General features: G+C 38.3%; 2 protein-coding genes across 3 annotated transcripts in view; both read left to right on the top strand.

Annotated features, from left to right (window-relative positions):
* Window positions 1-22096, top strand: part of LOC122798822 (ubiquitin carboxyl-terminal hydrolase 47-like) — an 831248-nt gene that overhangs the window by 772848 nt on the left and 36304 nt on the right. The window contains exon 10 of one of the 2 annotated variants that reach the window (XM_044067946.1): window positions 11450-11567. The exons of the other annotated variant lie outside the window; for it this stretch is intronic. The gene's annotated coding sequence lies outside the window, so the exon portion shown is untranslated. Of the gene's footprint in view, window positions 1-11449; window positions 11568-22096 lie in introns of those variants that run through there. 2 annotated transcript variants of the gene reach the window in all.
* The window catches only part of LOC122797953, a 271287-nt gene continuing 254892 nt past the window's right edge, over window positions 5702-22096 (top strand). The window contains exon 1 of the mRNA XM_044066474.1: window positions 5702-5838. Coding sequence (XP_043922409.1) covers window positions 5702-5838 — 137 coding nt within the window. The remainder of the gene's footprint in view (window positions 5839-22096) is intronic.

Here is a 22096-nt window from a genome sequence, read left to right on the forward strand (position 1 = left end):
TTGTCAATGCCACTGTCTCCAACCCATATAACATAGCTGGTCTCACTAATCTGGACAAAGCCATAAATAACGGGGGTACATAGGCCCAAAATAGGGACAATTTTTAAATATTGTTCTTACAAACAGAAAGTAGATAGAATAACAGATCAACAGATCATGCATTAGCATGAATTTTCTGAAGGGTATGAAGTCTGAAATTCAAACTCTGCCATTATTTTCTTACTTAAATCTTCAATATTTTTTTAATGATTTGCTAGAAAACTACAATTTTATGAAAATGGAACAAAAATATGAAGCAAAAATCTGGACATTCTGCAAAAATCTGTACAGTTGAGAGGTATGTTAAATGCTTACACAAACTCTTGGCTGAAGAATTTGAATAAGCCCTGTGTAAATTATATCAATTAATGTCCTCCTGTCAGTCCCCTTCTCCTTCCATTACCAAGTTCATTTCTGTTGTTCTCCCAAAGTCAATTAAAGACCAAAAAAAAAGAAAAGGCTGAAAAGTGTAGGCCAATCTCTTTAATAGTATGGAAGTAAAAAATACATGTCAAGGTACTGACTTTATGTAGCCTGAGCTGAATGATTTAATCCATCTAAACTAACTGGCTTTGTAAAAGCTGTTCAACTGCAAACCATGTAAAGGGTTTTTTGACATTAGTGTAGCTTAAAAAGTTTGCTCAGTATCCTGATATAGCAGTTATTGGTCACCCTTTATTGTAGTGATAGAGTTGGGATCCTTACTGCATTCAGACTTGCAGAGAACTCATACTCTGCAGGTAAAGATAATAATAGGTTCCCTACTTCCATCCTCCTTCCTTTTAGCCCACTACACCAAGCAAGGCTGTTCTCTGCCCCCTCACTCTGCTGCAAAGACACCAGCTTGACTGACTTAAGTGTGGTGGACAAAAATAAAAAAAAATTACTATTAATTGATGATTGTCTTCTCCTGATCAAGGGCACATACTATGGTCTTCTATTGCTGGAAAATACCTTAGACCAGTTTTATGAGATTTTTAAAATAAAACCAGGACCCCCAGCTAAACCTGGAATATTCAGGAACTATTCTAAGGCTAGCCTCCTGCTATTAAGTGAGAACCTGGCAACATTTCAAGCCCCCATAAACCCTGAGAACACTTCTGCCAATGCAGAACTGTTCACAGAAACCCTGTACAAGCATGTTAATAGCTGCATAGAGGCAGCTGCACCCATCATGAAGAAGAACTGAACTAACTCAAAAAGCAAGCCACTATTGTGGAAAAACAAAATAAAGTGGCTGTATAACAGAAGGAAGAAAATCATGGCAAAATTTAGGAGGTGCAGCACCCAGCAGGATAAAAGCACTCTCATCAAACTAAACAAACAATTCAGAGTGCAAATAAAGTCTACCAAAGCCAAATTTGAGGTAAGTTTGGCTTCTCATACCAAGGACAACCACATAGTATTATTTAGCTATGTCCGCAACCTCAAAGGCAATACACAATTGTGTGCAGAGCTCATTGTAAATGGAGCCATCTGTACTGAGCCAGAAGATATAGCAAACCCCTTGGCTGATGAATTCAGCTCCAGCTTTACCCCTCAACATTCCCTCAGGAAATATGATCAAATATAACTCCCCCTACTATCACTAGGGAACAGGTCCTTAATGCTCTGTCTAAGACCAAGAACATGCATCAATGGGTCTGGATAATATCCCAGGATGCCTTCTTAATAGCATGAAGCATGACCTATCAGGGCCCCTGGAGTTACTATTTAACTGTAAACTTCAAACAGGCTTCATGCCTCATGAATGGAGAAAGGCAACTATCATCCCTCTGCACAAAGGCGGGCCATCAACAGACCTTGGAAACTACAGACCCATAAATCTCACTAGTCTCATATGGAAAGCCATGGAAAGAATTATCAATAGAGATATAGTAAACCTCCAGATACTGCACCCAACGCACTTTGGCTTTGTCAAGGGCAGATCATGCTTACTTAACCTGGTGGAATTCTTTGAGAAGGTCACCAAAGCAATGGATGAGAGCAAAGTCGTTCACACTGCCTTCCTTGATCTGACCAAGGCATTTGACACAATACCCCACTTGGGCATTGTTGACAAACTCAAGAGGTTAGGTACAAGCCTGTATGTCACCTGATAGATAGCCAGCTGGCTCACAGACAGGATCCAGTAAGTTAGAATTAGGGAGTCCACCTCTACAAAGAGGCCAGTCCCAAGTGGAGTCCCTCATGGATCAGTACTTGGACCGCTCCTTTTTGGCATTTACTTCTCAGAAGTCAAGGCCAATGTCAGTGTTCTCTGGCTGACTAAATTTGCAGATGGTTGTAAATTAGGAGCTGTCACTGAATCTCACACTGACACAAATGTTCTCCAGGAGTGGCTGACACAGACAAACAACTGGTGTCAGAGCCATGGACTAAAGCTAAATGCCAAGAAATGCATAATAGTATCCATTGGGAAGTCATCCATCCCTGGTAACTATCACATTGACAACACACCCCTTAGAGTCGATCCAGTAGTCAGGGACTTAGGGACACTCAAAGATAGTAATCTAGCCTTTGATCATCATGTGTCTACAGCGGTGAGGAAATTATTCTATGTTGTGCAACTTATAAACAAAGGTATGGCATCTAAGTCCAAGAAAGTCATTGTTCCACAGTATTTTGCGTTTATCAGACCTATCATTGAGTACAGTGCTCCCTTTGGTATGTACCTAACCAGGCATATCCAACAATTGGAATGTCCACAGAGGTTCCTCACTAAAATAATACAGGGCGTAAGTAATATGTCCTGTGCAGACTGCCTCAAAGCCCTGTATGTGTATTCTGTCTCCTACAGGCTTTTGAGGAGAGATCTATATTTCTGGCATACAGGGCTTTGTCAGACCCCACTCTGATGGACCTCCTGCATATCCACAAAACAAACAGCACCAGAATTACCCATTCTAAATACTTAAACTTTGCCTGTTCTATAAATAGGACCTACTGGAGAGATAGGTATGTATCTCAGAGACTACCCTGTGTATGGAACAGGTTCCCCATCCATGTGAAGCAAAGTTCCTCCCTAACCCAATTCAAGTGCAACTTAGACAATTGGATGGGAAACTGGAAATTAATCCCTGGTTTGGCACCTATGTCTCTAATGGACAGAGGTAACATGTAAATGGTTAATCTCCCAGGCCCATGCCTACACTTATCAGGGGTATCAGAACTTGTCAGAGATTTGGGATGCATGGCTAGGCTTAAAAAGGCCCTTGTAGTCATTAGCCTAGCAAACACCTATGAACCTATAAACAAACTGCTTTGATAATCTACTGTGATGCACAGTATCCTCATGATAGGTAAGCATGGATCATAGACTGCATGCCATGGGAGGGCTAGCCACTCAGTGTAAAATATGGTTCTAGGTGATTCAGTTGTGTTGACTAATGTTGTCAAATGGGCATAGGTATATGATAGTTATAAGTGGGTTCAGGACCTGGCCTACTCCGACCTATGTCAGGGACCCATGCTAACAGTGGGAGGGGTGTATGTACCCCTATTGGCCAATGGGTGCATGCCATAAAGCCAAGGAGCTCTGGGTTAATAAGCTATTGGCTGGCCAGTGTCCAATTACCCAACCTGGGTTACCTGAGATAGCTCTGTTGAGCAAATGCTGGACATAAAACCAACTGACCTGCCAAACTTGAACTAAGAATTGCTACACTTAATATATGTTCAATGACAGAATGCAGTTTGGAATTGGATGACATGATGGTGTGGAGTAGGCTGGACATTTTATGTATACAGGAGACAAGGTGGTAGGACAGTGCAGAAAAGCCACATGGTACTGAGGAGGAGGACAGGCTAGAAATGGTGTGGGAATTGTTGTGAGGGAGATGTTTCAGAACATAGTGAGGGATGTCATCAGAATTAGTGACCAGAATGCATATATTGGAACAGTCAGAACAGGATTAGAGAACTGCCTGGGTCTACATGAGTGGAGCAACAGGAATAAAGAAGGAGAGGCCATTCTAGACTTTTGTCTGGCAAATGGCTTAATAGTAGCCAATATATGGTTTAGAAAGAGACAGTCACAAGACATCATACAACGGTGGCCAACATGCAGCTCAGGTAGACTTCCTCCTAGTAAGGAAAGGGCACTGGAGTAGAATTAGTGATTGCAAAGTCATCCCCAGTGAAACAGAAAGCCCACAGCATAAACCACTGGATGCCACAATCATCTGCAAGCAGTGGTTAGAGAAGACTCTAAGATTAACAGAGACCAGGTTGAAGACCTAGAAATTGACTGCAGAGAAAACAGAACAGTTCAAGGAATTACTCATGGCTCCAAACACATCAGAACCAGTTCATCAGAGCCAATAATCCACCAGCAACCAGAATATTAACATAAAAACTTTTCTTGGGGAGCTAGAGCCCTGAGTAATTCAACAAAGAAAGCATCCAAAAAGTGGAAAAAATACTAAAAACACTCCAAATACAAAATCCACTAAGGCAACTCAGAACAGATTAATTCACCAGCAACCAGAATATTAGCATAAAAACCTTTTATTTGCTTTTGTCTTTACTGACTTCATCACAACCTGTTAAGGTCACAACAGATATGATAAAGATGCTAGGTAAGATAGGGGAGAAATGGCTCCTGAGTGTACTCCTAGCAGTGTGGAGAGAAAGGTGTATCCCAGGTAATTGGAGAATAAGCATACTAGTGCCAGTGTACAACAACAAAGGGAATATCCACAACTGTGGGCAGTATAGATGTATCAAACACTTGTCACACTGCATGAAAGTTCTGGAGAGGTGATTGATAAATGAATGCACACAGCAGTAGAAAGTAAGATGAGAGATGAGCAGTTCAGATTCAGATCAGGATGCAACACAACTGACCCGATGTTTGCAGTGAGGCAGATAGTTACGAAGAAGCTGGAGATGAGGAAAGAGCCCAACTGGACATTTGCATATTTGGAAGAAGCGCAAGAAAGCTGATTTGGGTAGTCCTGCAGTGGTTCAAAGTCCCAGAAACATTATTAAAAGTAGTGCAAGCCATGTACAAAGACCAAATGTTCAAGTAAGAAAAGTGTTTGATCTCACAGAGGTGCTCCCAGTGGGAGTGGGTGTTCACCAGGGTTCAGCTCTGAGCCCACTGCTGTTCACACTGGTGAAGGACTACATTAGCAAATAGGGTGGAGGGGAAAGATCAACAAAGTTGCTGTATGCAGATGATATGGCATTACAGGCAGACTCTGAGTAAGAACATCAGCAAATGACAGGAAAATGGAATAGAAAACTGAAGGCACATGGAATGAAACTGAGCACAGACAATATATATGTCATATCAGCAAATGGGGAAATCAGTAGAAGCTAAAAATTGAGATGGAAGGGAAAATTATGTGACAGGAGAACAGTTTCATTTTTCTGGGAGGGATGATTGGTGAAAATGATGTGTGAATGTGGACATGAAAGTTGAAATCTGAGTGGCTACAGTTAACTGGCACACAGTGTCAGGGATAGTCTGTGACAGAAGAATGCCAAAGAAGCTAAACGATAAGGTGTACAAAGCACAAGTGTGACCAAAAGTACTTGAGAACAATAGTAGGATGCGCACTGTAGCTCAGATGAAGAAACAAGGATACCAGAACAGAAGCCAAAGTAGTTCCTAATCAGAGAAGGTCAAAGAGAACAGACAGAAGTTTGGACACGTATGCAGGAAATCATAGGACATTCTGATGAAGAAGATTTGGGAGACACGGGAATAAGCAAGAAGAAGCAACAGCATCTAGTAAAGAGATGGAATAGATTGTATGAACCTGAAACAGTCAAGAATGCCCATCAAGAAAGGTAGAAGAATGGCACCAAATCAACAAAGATGAAGACAGTTAGTGTAATACCCTGACACCAAGTAGAAAATAGGAAATGGGGGTTGATGATAATGACAGTGTTGATGATGATGATCTAATTATGTAAATAATGGCGGAGTGGTGCAGCGGTAGCATTGTTGCCTCACAGCAAGAGATTCTCCCGTTTGATTCTCTAGTGGAGTGCCTTCTTTGTGGAGTCTGCATGTCCTCGCTGTGTTCTGGTGGGTTTCCTCTAGGTGCTCTGGTTTCTTCCCACATTACAAAAACATGTGTTTGGAGCATTTCTCCCCAGGCCTCTGCTGAAAATTGGTTTTGCTCCAAGTTGGACTTTCCTTTTAAACAAATGCTAAATAAATACTATAGAAAAGTGTTCAGAATTTAATCAAAATTAGACTTTTTCAATATTCTTTAGAGCTCACATACCACAATTTATAGAAGGCACTGATGAAAATAAAATTATAAAGTTACAATAAAACATTCTTATATGTCAGTTTAATTAATTAATTATTATTATTTACTTATGATTTGGAGTCAAATTAATGGGTATTAATTCATAATATTATACATCTTACAAAAAGAAAAATTAAATAAATTATAATAAATAATAAGGAATCATCCTGAATTATTAAAATTAATTATTAAAATGTTATTTTCAGTTTTATTCCAGAAAATAAAGTTAAGAGCATATGTATCTAAATTATATAAATTAGCTATGATTAACACACTAATATTTATACAAAAAAAATAATATTGAAATCTACCAGAATGTCAACCTCTTCATTATATTTTTAACTTTTCAGTTCCTTCAAAGCACTTTCATTACACCTTATTACCAAAATATAGGAAACTCAGGAAAATAAAATGTTGGAGATGCAGTACATTATTAAAGGTAGATTGAGACCATGCATTGTATAATTATGAATTATTAATGGGTTTGCACCAAACTCAATTATTTTTTAGTCTTGTGGTATAATAATTGCAAAGTAACTGCATTATAAATTCTTTTTAATGCCTTCTTTTTAAGACAATGAATTAATTTAACACACTCTCTGTATGTCTTCAGAACTCACAATAAGCATTACTGTTCACATCATTACCTAAAGCTAGAAAAGCCATTACCAAATACTGGCAAAATAATACAACATCTTCTTGAATCTTGTCTTTCTGCTTTTCCCAGTTAGGGGTCGCCATAGTGGAACTCCGGTCTGCTAATAATTGTCAGTAGATTTTTATGGTGCCGAGGTGCCAGCCCGACACCCAACCTTAAAAGAATGCACACTCATTCACACATGCACCTACCTGCATGTCTTTAAACGTAACTCGACCGCGGGGAGGACATGCAGACTCCACACTAACAACTGCTATTTCTTATGAGTTACACATTTATAAATATTGGGCAATCCTTTTTAGAAAAGTTTATAAACTGATAACTTAATATAGTTTTTATGAGGTTGAAAAAGAATTTGAGTAATTTTTGATAAAGATATATGAGAATACCAGATAAGTAAATACTGACATTTTGTAAAGTTAATGCTTATTTTAATTTGTTAATTAATTTATTTTATAAAATTGTTATTAAATGAAAGCTCATTAAAACCACAAAACATGCAAAAGTAATTATTCAGCATCCACACAGGCCATTGACAGTCACATGCATGCAGCAGCAGTTGCTGTTTTCCGGTTACTTATTGCTTTCTACATGAAAAATATGACATTAATGTGGTAATCACTTCAGCAAATAAATGAGATTACACAAAAAAATCCAATAATTTTTCATAGGAAGGTAAGCCATACTGTACCCACCACCCCCACTACTTTAAATATACCTATTCCAAGATCATACAGCAAAGATGACAAATATGAATTCCTTTATTCCACTGTGTGTGATCTTGCTAACAATGTACACGGTGCAGCAAACTGCTTTTAGTGTAAGTGAGGGAAAACAGATTCACTTACTCTATTAAAAGCAAACTAGAGGCACGTGGTCAATTATCTGAACACACCAGTCCATCTTTTGTCCATCTGCAACTTGATCTAACAAAATACACTGTTACAATTTAATACCTAATCAATAGTTGCTAAGTAGTACAGAGTATCTTGGTATTGTCCTGTGATAACTGAGCTGTAAAAATTTGCAGTCATTCAGCAACTAGGAAGAAGTACTAAGCAGCATTTAGTTGCAGCTATTTCAAGAAATATATTCGGTACTGAAATACTATAATACAGAAATATAAACAGTGACCTGACTAGCAAGGCAGCCCTGTTTGTGCATCATTGGTCTTTTCACTACACAGTTTTCTGTATTTCCATCACAACTAAGCATTTCCCATCTCAGCTCTGCATAAAAAGAAGTCAAACATCAATATCTGAAACTTTGCAGCTGCCAAGAAATGCCTTCCAGAAATGAAATTTAATGACTCGGACATTTATTTAAGAGTTTGTATTGCTTCATTATTATATTGTTATTTCTATAGTGTTCACTCATTTCTCTGTTTCTCTCACTTCCTCTCTATTTTCTATCTTTATCTTTTTTTAATGCCACTGTGCAACATTCTGCAAATGCAGTCATCTTTTATAACCGCAATATTAAAAATAAGCATGCAATGACTGAAAAATTCCCACATCAGTATTTATAATTAAATATACTGTATAGCTTTAAGTAATCTTCATCTCATAAACATGTTATTCTTGTACTTACTGAATTCCTGCCTTCTGAAACTACATCCAAATTTGCGACTAGAGATACAGTTTCAAATGCCTTATGACTATAATTTCAATTGGTTACAACTCTAAATTTACAGTAATCCTTGCATTTCCTAATAGTTATCTTGAAAGGTTTATTTACCACTTACATCTGAAACCATGGCAGGCCTTCTACCTTGAAACAGAGGGAATATTATCACCAGGCTGGAACCAAATTTATGTGATTATACTAATGCTGATTTCTTTGATGTTATGGAAGACTTCAAGTTCAGACATTTTATTGCTAGACTTCTTCAGAAATGCTGCCCTGATATGACCTGGATTGGAAGTGGCCATGTAGAAATGTCTGTCAGGTGAATTCTACTTATAAAAGGCATTATGGGAGTAATAAAAGTTTTAGCCAGTATGCCATAACAAAGAAATGAGAGATGCAGGCCATCCCTGGCAACACTGGGGAGGAAGGCTCTGTTGATCATTTCATCTCACACAGACACATAACGGATCCCCACTGAATGATATTAGTTTACTAGTCAATGACTGGATCCAATTATTTTATCCTTGAATTTAAACGTCATTCTTGGTGCGGGTAGAACGCTGCTCAGTGTCGTGATCGTGCCTTAAATGAGGACATGAGCAGAGATCTCAGCAATGTTTCTCTGCCTCTCCCTCAGTTAGAAGGCCTAAGATCATTCACCCGCAAATGGTTAGGTAGTCGTACTGCGGCAGTACAGGGATCTAAGGGTCTGAACAACATTCCTAACAAATCCTTGCAAGAGACAGCAAGTTATCAACCTGTTCTTTGTCAACTTGATGCATGCTGTTTCTGCATGTCTTACAATGAAATCACTAATGAATATGACACTTTTATTTAATGATTTTTTTTTTTTTCATTTGATTACCAGCAAAGTCTGACAGGGTCTAGGGGAACCCATTTTCAACAGAGGCCTGGGGAGAAAAGCGTCAAAAGTGATTAATACATTGTATGAGTAAATATAATAATTATTATAGAAGTCAGACACTACAAGTATAAAATGACCCTGAACAAGTACAAAATGAAAATATTAAGTTACATGTAGGAACTATTACAATATAATACATTATTTTAAAAAAGAATACACTTTAAGAGAAAAAATATATATGTTGAAAAAGTGACAATCACTGAAAAATAATGTAGAGAAAACATGGTAAAAGATGAGAGAGGAGTGAGAACACAGGGTTGAAGTATGATAGAGATATAAGAGCATAAGTAAGGGAGCTAGAGTGAGATGAAGAAAGTAATTGAGGGGTGACAGGAGTGCAGTACTGACATAACAGAGAGGACTGTGGGCCTTTATAGATAGTAGATAGAGGAATAAACAGGTGGTAAGAGGAAGAAGCAGGGAGTAAAGGGAAGGAGACTTGCACCTGTGGGTTGTGAGAAAATAAGTAGTAGTATGAGACGGATATAGTATCAGTGGGGTTAAAGCAGGAGCACAGCCATGCTTTATTCCTTTAAAGTATTTTCAAATGAGAAGAGGTTGGTGATTGCTCTAATATCTGTGGGAAGTTTGTTCCAAGCTCTGGCAGTCGTATAGCAGTATAGGGATTTTCCAGCAGTTTAGTCGGGTTTGTGTACAGAAAGAAATTGTTTGTCCTTGGATCTTAGAGATCTACTGGGAGATAGGTAGAAATAAAAGATGTTAGAGCAGGACAGGGAGTGGGCCTATAGTGATCATGCCTCCTTGATCTGCCTGGTCACCCTGCCCAGTGTTCTCTCTCTCTCAGTCCTGGTCTATATCAGAGCTCAGTTAGAGCTGCCTTAGCCAACACGTTCTCTTCCATGAAGATAGGGGAACCTATCCTCCCTGCATTTCTGTCAAGTAACCAATCACTAACCAAACTCAGGTCACGTTTGTCATAATCAGGGTTTTATCCCTCTGTGCCACCTGAACAGGTGTACTTTGCCTACATCTATGAGGTAAGTTAATAGCATATCAGGAAGATAAGGCTGCATTGGCAAGGATTTTTTACTACTTCAGCATATGCAGGAATGATGTTGTGGCACTGTGCTAAAAGTAAAGTAATATCTTTTGGCTTTTCCCGGTTAGGGGTCGCCACAGTGGAACTCCGGTCCGCTAATGAATGGCAGTGGATTTTTACGGTGCCAAGGTACCAGCCCAATGCCCAACCTTCAAAGAAGGCACTGTGCTAATATTGTATTATTTGCTGACTGTAAGTGTGACAGAAAGACTAGTCTTTAGTGTGTTTTACAAATAAGGAAATCTCTCACGGGTGGAAATTGTATGTGTTAGACGTAGAGGGTTATCAGTAAACATGAGGCAACTGCTACCATCTCAGAAAGCTAAGTGTTAACGAGCCTCATAAGGGTGAGACTAAAGCAGATGGGGACTGCATGGTCAAAATGTGATGTACAATATTGCAGAAGTCCAATTTCTGCAGATTTCTAAAAATAAAACTAACTACTAACATGCAGCTATATTTTGGTAGATGGTATTGATAAATAAACTATAAGCACTGTTCAAATTATCGCCTTTTGCATGAATCTAGAAATAGAACATTACTTCCAATCAGACAACAATAGCATATTACGCTTGGAAAGAGCAACACCTTTCAAACAATAAATGTAAAAGTCCATAGCTAGCCAAGTAATATATGTAATACAAAATGCAGTAACTTACTGTCCTTGTTGGTGCAGTGATGGTCCAGTGGTGGTCACAATGATATGTCCCTTACTCTCCACATTATACACATCAGTGAATCCCTGCAATGTTTCCAGAGATTCAGCATGTCCAGCACACTGTGTATTTAACTGAATTAAATATCATTTTACATAAATAAAAGCTATTATCTTCAGATATTAACACATTTAGTATCATGGTGTTTTCTAGGAAATTACTGAATATGACTTATTTGTAATATGTCGTCGTGTGGGAGGAAGCAAAAGTGGCCATTATTTTGCGGATATAAAGTCAAGTGATCAGTGGTATTGCTTCAATGATGCATGCGTTACACAGGTATGATATTACTCTTTCAGTTAACCGATTTATTGATCTGTGAAAGTGCTGCTACACTATGTATTGATAGCATCTATATAAATAGAACAGCTGAAGGATGTCTCTGTTTTGTGACCCACATGGTGATACTTATATTCAAACAGAAATATTTGTATGGATTCATACAAGCCAATTTCCTTTTTGTTAGCCCAATTTATATGTGTGTGTGTGTGTTTATGGGGGGGGGGGGGGGTGTTGCATGCCTCACTGCCTGTGCTTTTGTTTCTGATATGAGCTGCGGATGCCAAAATTGAGTACTGTGACATGGTTATTGGGTATATTGGGCAGTTGGCCAACATGTGCTACTGTTCTACTTAATTAAAGTATGGAGTCCTACCACTTTACAGATGCTGTGTATTACACTGTCATAAAGGTAAAGGGTGTGATTCTGTAATGTCACAATACATGTTAGACTGTTTCATTTAAGCTAAATTGGGTTACTGCTTATGGAGAGAGGACTTTATAATAGCAATGATTTTCATCCATGTGGTACCTACTTCTGTCATGTCCAGCAAATTGATGGCAACACTGTATTCCACATATGGCCTGCTTCTCATTTTCTGGGGTCAATGTGAATCGTTGAGCAGATGAGGAGAAGCAGTGGGGGTCTAATGCAGTTATGATGCATTATTTGATATAGATAGAACAATTGCATAACATATCTTGAAATTTTGTGGTGTTGCTTGATATATAGGTTGTAGATCTAATAGCCTGTGTGGGTGTTGGCTGGGTCTAATGGCGCTTCCTCTAACATCTACTGTATCCTGTCCTTTACTCCATGTGTGCACCCCTGAATGCTCTCTCTTTGTGGAGTATATTGCAGTGCTTAGTGTACCTTCATATCTTTTCTACAGGTGACTCATTTAGAATGGTATGTAGGACAACTGGTAATATGAAAAGGCTGGTTACTTTAGTGCCACTATTGATTATAGGCAAGATTGAATCAGTATAATTCACACTGAGTATGAGAATTCAGGGCTTCAAACTGGGCTATTAACTTTGCTTGTATTCAGAAAACAATTAGACAATAGCAGGCCATGTGGTAGACATTGGGAAGTATGGATATTATTACCAAATATATATGTCTTATTCCTCTGTTCCTAGCCTTGGCGTACTATTCACCCATAATGGCTTCCCAACGGTTTGCTTGGGCTTGTTAATGAAATGCATAACCTCTTACTCTCCTTTGCATGTAACTTAATAGATATGTTTTGCAGGATTCACCACGTAATGCAGTTGTCCTTAATTTGTTCACCATTTGCTTTTTCGTCATTGTGACTTTTGCCCCACACCTACCTAACATCAAGTTTTCCCCCAACTGGATACAATCCATTTGTTCCTTACCTAGAAATTTCATCTGGAACCAGAATGACAGGTTTCTGCATGGGACCATCATTCAGGTAATCGTGATGGTGTGTTATGTCCTCTCAAGTTTTCAAGCAGTGGGCGTAGGTGGAGGGACATGAAATTTGCATCACTGTGTAGGCCCAGAATACCTTGCAGGCTCCCAGCAAGACATGACTTGTTGAGCCTAATGGCTATTTCCAGGACCCACATTTGCGCTTCCAACCCTTCTCTGAGGGATTGTAGCAATGTGTGTGTCTGAGTCTGGGAGTGGGTGAGGGTGTGACATGCATTCTCTTTCATTATGTAAGTCCACAGTTCCCGCAGTATGTAATTGATTGTGTGCATACATTTAGACCCTAATGCCTACCCCCCCCAGCCACACATTTACATCACTACCCCTTCTCTTTGAGGTTGTGGCTATATGTGTCTAGCTCTGACTTGCTTTCCCCCAGGATGGACATGTGCATCTTCCCCCTGACAGCTCATTCAGTTGCCTGAGAAAGGAACTGAACTCAGGTTACCTGGGACATAAGCAGGGCTTTTTCCCTCTCTATCAATTGCTGTGTGTGTGTGTGTGTGTGTGTGTGTGTGTGTGTGTGTGTGTGTGTGTGTGTGTGTGTGTGTGTGTGTGTGTGTGTGTGTCAGAGATGAGGAGAAAGTGCATGGTATAGTAATTTGATTGGTTATAGTCATGCAGTGTGAGTAACATTTGACATTCAATTACTGTGATGTTGCAGAAGGGTCAATGTATGTTTTTTTTCATTCTAGTTAAATAAAGTGGTTTTCCATAAAATGTGCTATATAAGACATGTCATGGATTGTTAATGTGTTGCAGGACAGAAGTAAGAGAGGCAAAGTGTTCATCTCACACTTCTTCTCATGTGGCTTTCATCAGTTGATATATACCATGGTGCCAATGGATAATGTTAGTGTTTATGGGGTATGCTAGGATAAGGTGCATCCTGGGGTAATCACAGTGCAGGGAAGGCTACACTTATTTTTTGTCAATGGTCTTAGAAAGAGCAGTTTGCTGATGTTAAGGGCAGGATGGGATGGTGCTTGTCAGTGGCTGACTCAATGAAATTTGTGCATTTTACCAAGTGTGTGCGGCACCAATAAGTTACTGAAGCTAGAAGCCTCTTTTCATGGGAGACCCAAGGTGATATTTCTACTGCTAGGGGTAAATGTGGCCAGGGCATTGGAGACCTCCCCCTATTCTTTTCAGTAGATGTCATGGAATCTGTTAGGTACACCTGAGCTACCACCAGCTCAATCAGGTAAGACCTCAGTTTAATATCTCATCTGAAGGACAACAAACTAAGGAATGCAGCACTGCTGTGTCATCAGTCCAATTACCTGGAGTGGGAATAAAACTCGCAACTTCCTGGTCTTCCAGCACCAGATGTGAGTGTGCTACTTATTGTGCTACAAGCACTGTATGGTGACTTTTTTTCTTACCACCACAAAACCTGGAGTATTGCACTTATCTCCCACTGATCATTTTTATCAATAATCAGAACACTATTTTAGACCCTCTATTAGCTCCTTGCATCCTAATAATCAGTTTGGTTCAAGCAGTAAGAGCTGCTCTTCAACCCATGTTCCCATTTTATTTTGTAAAATTCCTCACATAGCTTCTTTCTGGGCATTTTGTAATTCACACGCATGTTGCCTTTTTTGTAGATATTTGTAAGGCTGAACTTTTTTTCTTTTTATTTATTTTTTTATCAGTGTGCTCACTGAGTTGTGGCAATGGAGATTTTTTTTTAACAAAGTGTCCCTCAGAATATGTATGGATCCCAAATATGAAACAAAGTCCAGAAAGTGTAGGATTATTGCTCGGAAGTGTTTGCATAGCTATTTTATACCCCATAAAGACTTCAGAGAATTTTTCCTCAGGTAGATAGCAAATGTAGGAGGTGTTATGGAGAAGAAAGAGATATCTGGGAACATGTTTTTAGGGACTGTAATTAGTTGGCAGATTTTAGCAATTCCCTACAGAGTACTGAAAAATGGGAATAATGGGTTGTGAATGGATGGATGGATGGATGGATGGATGGATGGATGGATGGATGGATGGATGGAAAGGGATGAAATTAAGTAAATTATTATTTTGAGCTGTGACACAGGATCTAAATCGCCTGGTTATAGTAAGGCCTTATTAAGTTTATTTCTACTGGTTGTAAAAAAATGGAAATTAAACTCTAAACAACTGTATTTGAAGTAGTGAATATTGTAAAATAGATAAAAGAATTGGATGAGGGATCTTTAGAAAAGGGAAGGAGTAAATTATATATAAATAAATGGAACATTTGGGAACAAAACATGCAAAATAACATTCAGCAGGAGGAGTGAGGTTTAAAGGAAAGCAGGAATTCAGCAATTTATGTAATTTTGAACTGAAAGGCAGTTGTTATAATGAAAAAAGACATGTAATGTATAATGTATGCAAATGGAAAAATATCAGTAGGGTTTGTTTTTTTCTATTAATTTATGTGTGCTGATGTCTTAGTTGATAATTTAATAAGGGCATTTTTTTTAAAATATGCATTTTCTTGGAGTAGAGGTTGCAGAGAAGGATCAGGCTACCTTCTTCTTTCAAGTACAGCTGGTGAGAAAGTATAATAGAGTAGTGGTGAAATGTGGTGATGCCTGCTTGGCTAAGAGAATTCTCACCACATGTATATCAAGGATGACTGTGACCCTCTAGCATTTCTTAAAGCACAGTAAGTTGTGCTGGATTTAGGTGCCACTCAGAAAATTAATTTTGCAGACATTAACAGGTTGGACGGTAGGAGAGAGTCCCGAGAAGACCCTTGTGTGGAAATTGACTCTACTGCAAGCTGTATTGGATATATGCATTTTCTCTCCCTGCTTCATTCTGTCAGATGAACCCAGTGCCCCCATTCATTGCTGAGATCTACATGCTCCTCCTTCCTACCCCAGACTTCGCTGAGGGACCTGGGGCCAGCGTGGCACTTAAAGGTATCCTGAGGGGGCTGTGCAGCCAACTGCTTCTGCTTGGCTGAAGGAGGTATTGGTATGACTTGTTACCCCCCCCCTGCATTTGTTTACAAACTCATAGAACTGCTCATCCGTGTGGACCACTCCTTCCTTCAGGAAGTGTCTCTGATGAATGCCTTCTCCCTGGATGGGCATGCCCATACTTTCCTGCCTGTGCCTCAGATGCCCAAGACGCTAATTGAACCCGGGTTGTCTGGGACATAGGGCTTTATCCCTCTATGCCATGCTGCTGGCCTGGTTATACAGATAAATAGATATTGTTAGGGATCCACTGACTGATATTCTGTTACATTACCTGCATCAAACCATGGCATGTTTTCTAGAACAGTGATTGTATAGAAGAACTGGGTAAGAATTAAAAAGGAGCTTTTGAGGGTGCAGAGAAAGAGAAAGGTGATATGGTGACATCACATCATGTGTAAGAGATCAAGAAATTACAAAAATTCAATTACAGAATGAGAAGGAAGAGAAGTTCATAGGTTCATAGGTTGGTACTAGGCTATCAGCCCTAGGGCCTATACAAGCCTAGCCATAACAATTCCCCGGCTATTTCTTCCCACATTATTTACTTTCCTGGACCCCTGTCTAGCAGGGCAACTGACGTGATCCCTGGGGTGAATTTCCTTTCTCCCATCCAATCGTCAAGGTTCCTCTTGAAGAGGTCCAAAGAGGCACTCTGCTTGACATGTATGGTCAATCTATTCCAGAGTCTGGGGAGTCTCTGGGTCAGGAACCTATCCCTCCAACATGTTTTGTTGGTCAGTGGATCCCTAAGTGGAGACAAAATTAAGCAAGAAGTCCTGCCATGGTGGTTAAAAAATAAAAGAAAGAAGTTAGAGCACAGGCCATTAAAACTAATATGAGAAACTTGGTGTATAGGGGAAGTGATACATCATATCATGTGCTACTTTATTAAGAGGTGTATGAAAGACAAAAGAGAGAGGATGTTGCTGGCTAGGCTGGAAATGGTTGTGGGAGGTATTTTATTACAACAACAGAAAGGATTTAGACATGGACATTGGGAACAGATACATTACAGGGGATATCAAATGTCTGAGTGGAAGGAAAGTGGTGGGTCTGCATAGATTTCTATTGATGTGTATAAGAAAGTGATTTCTTTTGAGAAATTTTGTTTTGAGATTTTAGAACAAGCAGTTGGTTAGGGACGTTCCAGAGCAAGTTGAAGGTGTCATAAAGGGAGTAAAAGATTAGAATAGTTGAAAGTGGGTGGTATAGAAGTTGTTTATTCTGAGAATAAGTACAAAACAGGGTTGACTCTTATTTTGTTGGTTTAGCTTTCACTTGTAATGGATGCATTAGAGAAGATTATAGGGGGAGTAACAGAAACTGGTAGAATAAATAAATTTAATATGTTTGCAGTCAGTTATATGTTCCTCTAAGGGACTGTTCGTTGCCTGTTGTCACAAATATTAGATATTTTCAGAAATTTTGGCAACAATCATCATCTTACATTGAGTGTCCAGATATCTGTGGTAGTAATGGTCAAGTATCGGGCTCATGAAGATGGAGGTTTCAGCCAAGCATGATGGTAGGAAGAAATATTTGGGGTGAAGGTTTACCCACATAATTCTTACCAGGGAAAGCTGTCAAGAAAAATGGTTGTAGAATTGGTTTCACTGCATTAACAGAGACTGATGAGAAGATCTGAGTGAAGTTAGGTAGAAAGATGGCAGCCATGTTGGACAAATGGAGTGGAAGAGTGAGGTCACCGGAAGGAGGGTGGGGTAAGTAGGGTAAGTAAAATAATCATATAATCTCTGGTGCTATACTTGGTCTGGAATATCTGGTGGGACCCTGAAAGAACTTGATTAAATACATGCAGAGATAATGTAGTACTTGTTCTAGGTACAGAAAAGATAAGGATAAGGAGCACTAGGAAAGGGCCAACAAGGAATGTTAGAGGAGGGATTATGCCACACTTTTTAGCAATAAATATAAATCAAGTATTAACAGTATGGCAAAAGAGTAATCTAGTATGAATAAAATGGGATCATGGAACATAGGAGTATAAGAGGGAGCTATTATAATAACATGAAGAAGACAACAGATACAACAGATAGTGACATTTAGAACTCTGGGGACATTGCCAAATTTTACATCAAATGATTAATTAGTAGATGAAGAGCTGTATGATATGAAAAGTAAGTAAAGGAGTGTGTTAATATGGTAGAAGAAGAGGACAATGGATTGGAAGCATTTGTTAAAAGACAAAGTGTAGGGCCATACATAGACATTGAGGGGGTTAACATAATGCATAGTTGGGGTACGTTTAATCAGAAATGTTAGAGTAAAACATATGGTTATCAGCATAATGAGATAATCTGACCAGCACCAATAATGATTTAATCTGACCAGCACCAATAATGATGTAATCTGACCAAGAGTAATAATGAGATAATCTGACCATCACCAATAATGATTTAATCTGACCAGCACCAATAATGATGTAATCTGACCAAGAGTAATAATGAGATAATCTGACCATCAGAAATAATTATTTAATCTGACCAGCACCAATAATGATGTAATCTGACCAAGAGTAATAATGAGATAATCTGACCATCAGAAATAATGAGATAATCTGACCAGCACCAATAATGATGTAATCTGACCAAGAGTAATAATGAGATAATCTGACCAGCAGAAATAATGAGATAATCTGACCAGCACCAATAATGATTTAATCTGACCAGCACCAATAATGATGTAATCTGACCAAGAGTAATAATGAGATAATCTGACCAGCACCAATAATGATGTAATCTGACCAAGAGTAATAATGAGATAATCTGACCAGCACCAATAATGATGTAATCTGACCAAGAGTAATAATGAGATAATCTGACCAGCACCAATAATGATGTAATCTGACCAAGAGTAATAATGAGATAATCTGACCAGCACCAATAATGATGTATTCTGACCAAGAGTAATAATGAGATAATCTGACCATCAGAAATAATGAGATAATGTGACGAGCTCCACTTGCAGTGACAAATCCTTCACCCCCCCCCCCCACACATATCCTTCAGGTATAGTCTTTGATCTTTCTCTTCCTTTACAGGTTGAATATAACTTGATCTTGAAGTTGTTCTTTGTTTCCATTTTTGTTAATTTATGGCTGCAGAGTATTTACATTACTGTACAGTTGTGAAAACTTTATTAAACCACAGTTGCAGCAGTGACACAGGTACACACAGATTAATAGAAAAGAAAACAAACCATAGCAACATTTCTCATTGTTTTCATGGACAATGCATTTTTAACAATCATTCACTCCATTCTTAAATAAATTGCTCAGTTTCTGCTGTCTTTTAAACCTCATCCCTTCTCCTGAAGATTGCTCTGCATGCATTTTCTCACACATTTCATTTATTTCTATGTAATTTGCCAGTTCCCTTTTTTAAAGATCCCACCTCCTGTTTTTTTTTATTGCCTTTACAATATTCAGTGCTTTAGTTACAGATGGTTTACATTTTAATTTCCATTTTCTAGTAATTTTTTTTTGGCAGCCAATAGCATTAAATTTACTAAGGGCTTACTATGTCTAGACAATTCAGATCATGTGTCCCAGCTCAAAAGAATAATTTCCTTAATTACAACCATTTACTCCCCAACATTCCTGATAAAGCACTCTGCAACAAGTCTTTAAAAATCTATCAATTTTTTGTACTCCCACAACCATGTTCCAATTTATCTATCTCTTTCCAATTGTACCTTCAGCATTTGTTATCTACCTGAGGAAAAATGATCAGATGTCTGCTTGGGGTATAAAGATACTTACATAAACACTTCTATGAAAAAATCCTCACCTTCTGGACTGTGGTAGCCATATAGATGTCCTCTCATTGTCTCTTTATAAATTGCATTTCCAGTCTCTCTTCACAATCCATTCTATCCTTTTCTGATTGCTTCTTATAATTATGATCCACTACTTTATATGTCCAACTAACTATCCCTTTTTTAAAAAAACAGCTTCTGTTCTAGACTCAGCTAAAAACTCTACCAGAAATGGTCAATTACTTTGCACTGCCCTATCGCTATCTCTTCGCATATCCTCTGATATTAATCCCTGGTATGGAAGGCAGTCGCTAGGTTACAGTGCAAACCTCGACTTGGTCTCATTCCTTTCTATTACCTTTTTCTCCATAGTTATTTGCTCTCACTATTTTGGCTCCTTTGTTAATTTTGTCCAGTAAATTCCAGCCACCTCTTGCATATTTTCTATACCCCTACTTGCAGTCATCCCTATGGACAAAATATTGGTCCATATCTGTCTAATCTTTCTTCTTAGAGTACTTTCTGCTTCTTCATGAATATAATATTCTGAACAGTTGCTTTTATTCTCCTTAACCTGTATCTAGAATCCTACTCTCTCCTTATTTCACAGACCTTGCCATGTTTATCATCATCCATACCTCTCAACCTCTTAGATCAAGAAATCTGGATAAAGCCACAAATAATGGGGTGACAAAGGCCCCAAAATAGGGAAAATTGTTAAATATTGCTCTTATAAACCTAGAAAGTTGATAAAATAAAAGGTGTTGCATTAGCATGAATTTTTTGAATGATATGAAGTCTGAAACTCAGATGTCTGCCATTATTTTCTGACTTATTTTCTGACATCAGTCTTCAATGATTTGCCAGTGATTTACCAGAAATCCACAAATTTAAGGAGAAACAGGCAGAAAAATATGAGGCAAAAATCTGGAGATTCTGTGAAAATCTGGGCAGTTGAGAGGTATGTCATCATCCCTTTCCACTATGATTTATAACTCTCTCCTCGAGCTATGTATATTAGCCTTAACAGTGTAACAGCAGAGTTATCCATTCAAGTCAAATTATCCTAATCACCTTCTTATACGGTGACAATTGACTTGGCTATTGCCTTCTTTCTCTCCCAGATAAATTCCTTCAACTCTCATCAGGATGATAAAAATAACACTGACCTTTGTATAAAACTAAAGGGATTAAAAATGTTTTCACTGTTTGTATCTTAATTGTGAGTCTTTTATTTTCATTGTACTTCATGATGATTCCTTCACAATTGCCTGAGGAGTATTGTACTTGGTTAATCTATTTGTTTCAGGTTACTTATTACTTTGTTACATGTTGTTACTTTTACTTGCTGCTGGTAATTTCTTGATACCTACCTACACTGGCCATTAATGTATTTGCTAATGTATAACACTTTAAAGTTTTATTGCAATGGTTAATACCATCTATATATATTTGTTTCTCCCTTGCAGTAACTATTTCCATTTAGGTCCACCTCATGTCACCTCCATCACCTCTACGTGCATTTTTGTGTCTCTTTCATTTTAGAAGCCGACTGAAATTATGGGTGGTACTCATAGCCCTGATGTTGTACTTTCATAGTGGTTATTTGTAAAGAGCACCACTACACCTATATGTGAATACACTAACTGCAGGTTATTCATGCTAAGTACATGTGAAGGCTTTTAGTTAGAAAAAGCGACTTTGGTGAAAAGCTTGCTGAAGTTAATCCTTAAGTATGTGTGAAGTACTACATGGAAAAGTGCTCATATAATTTTGGATGTATTCAGGTGTTATGTATGAATGGAGGTATGTGCATGCATGTTAAACGTAATTAAGGAAAGCTGTTCACATAACATCTAGTTTTATTAAGTTTAAAAAAAAAATATATATATATATATATATATATATATATATATATATTTATATATATATATATATATATATATATATATATATATATATATATATATAGATATATATGCTGTCTACAGAGGTATCCCTATGTTGACAACCCGACTGGTTTCTTAAAAGAGTGGAAACACTGAAAAAGGGGAGACATACCAAAGATGGAAACACAAAAGGAACACATCAAGAAGGTTGTGCTGGAGAAGTTGGGAGAGAAGGGGTACTATATTTTTGGTGGGGCTAGACCCCTATATTATTAAAATGTTTTTATGTAAGAGGATACTTTGGAAAGGAAGTAGGGCAGATGATATAGGAGAGAGGTGAGGAGGAGGTTGTCACAAGAGAACACCCCGTCCACAGGGCCTCAGATGTTTCCACTGCCTGATGGTGTTGCACTGGAGGACC

This window comes from Protopterus annectens, chromosome 3.part1 (genome assembly GCF_019279795.1).
Source record: "Protopterus annectens isolate FY-2018-M chromosome 3.part1, PAN1.0, whole genome shotgun sequence".
Classification (NCBI taxonomy): domain Eukaryota; kingdom Metazoa; phylum Chordata; order Ceratodontiformes; family Protopteridae; genus Protopterus; species Protopterus annectens.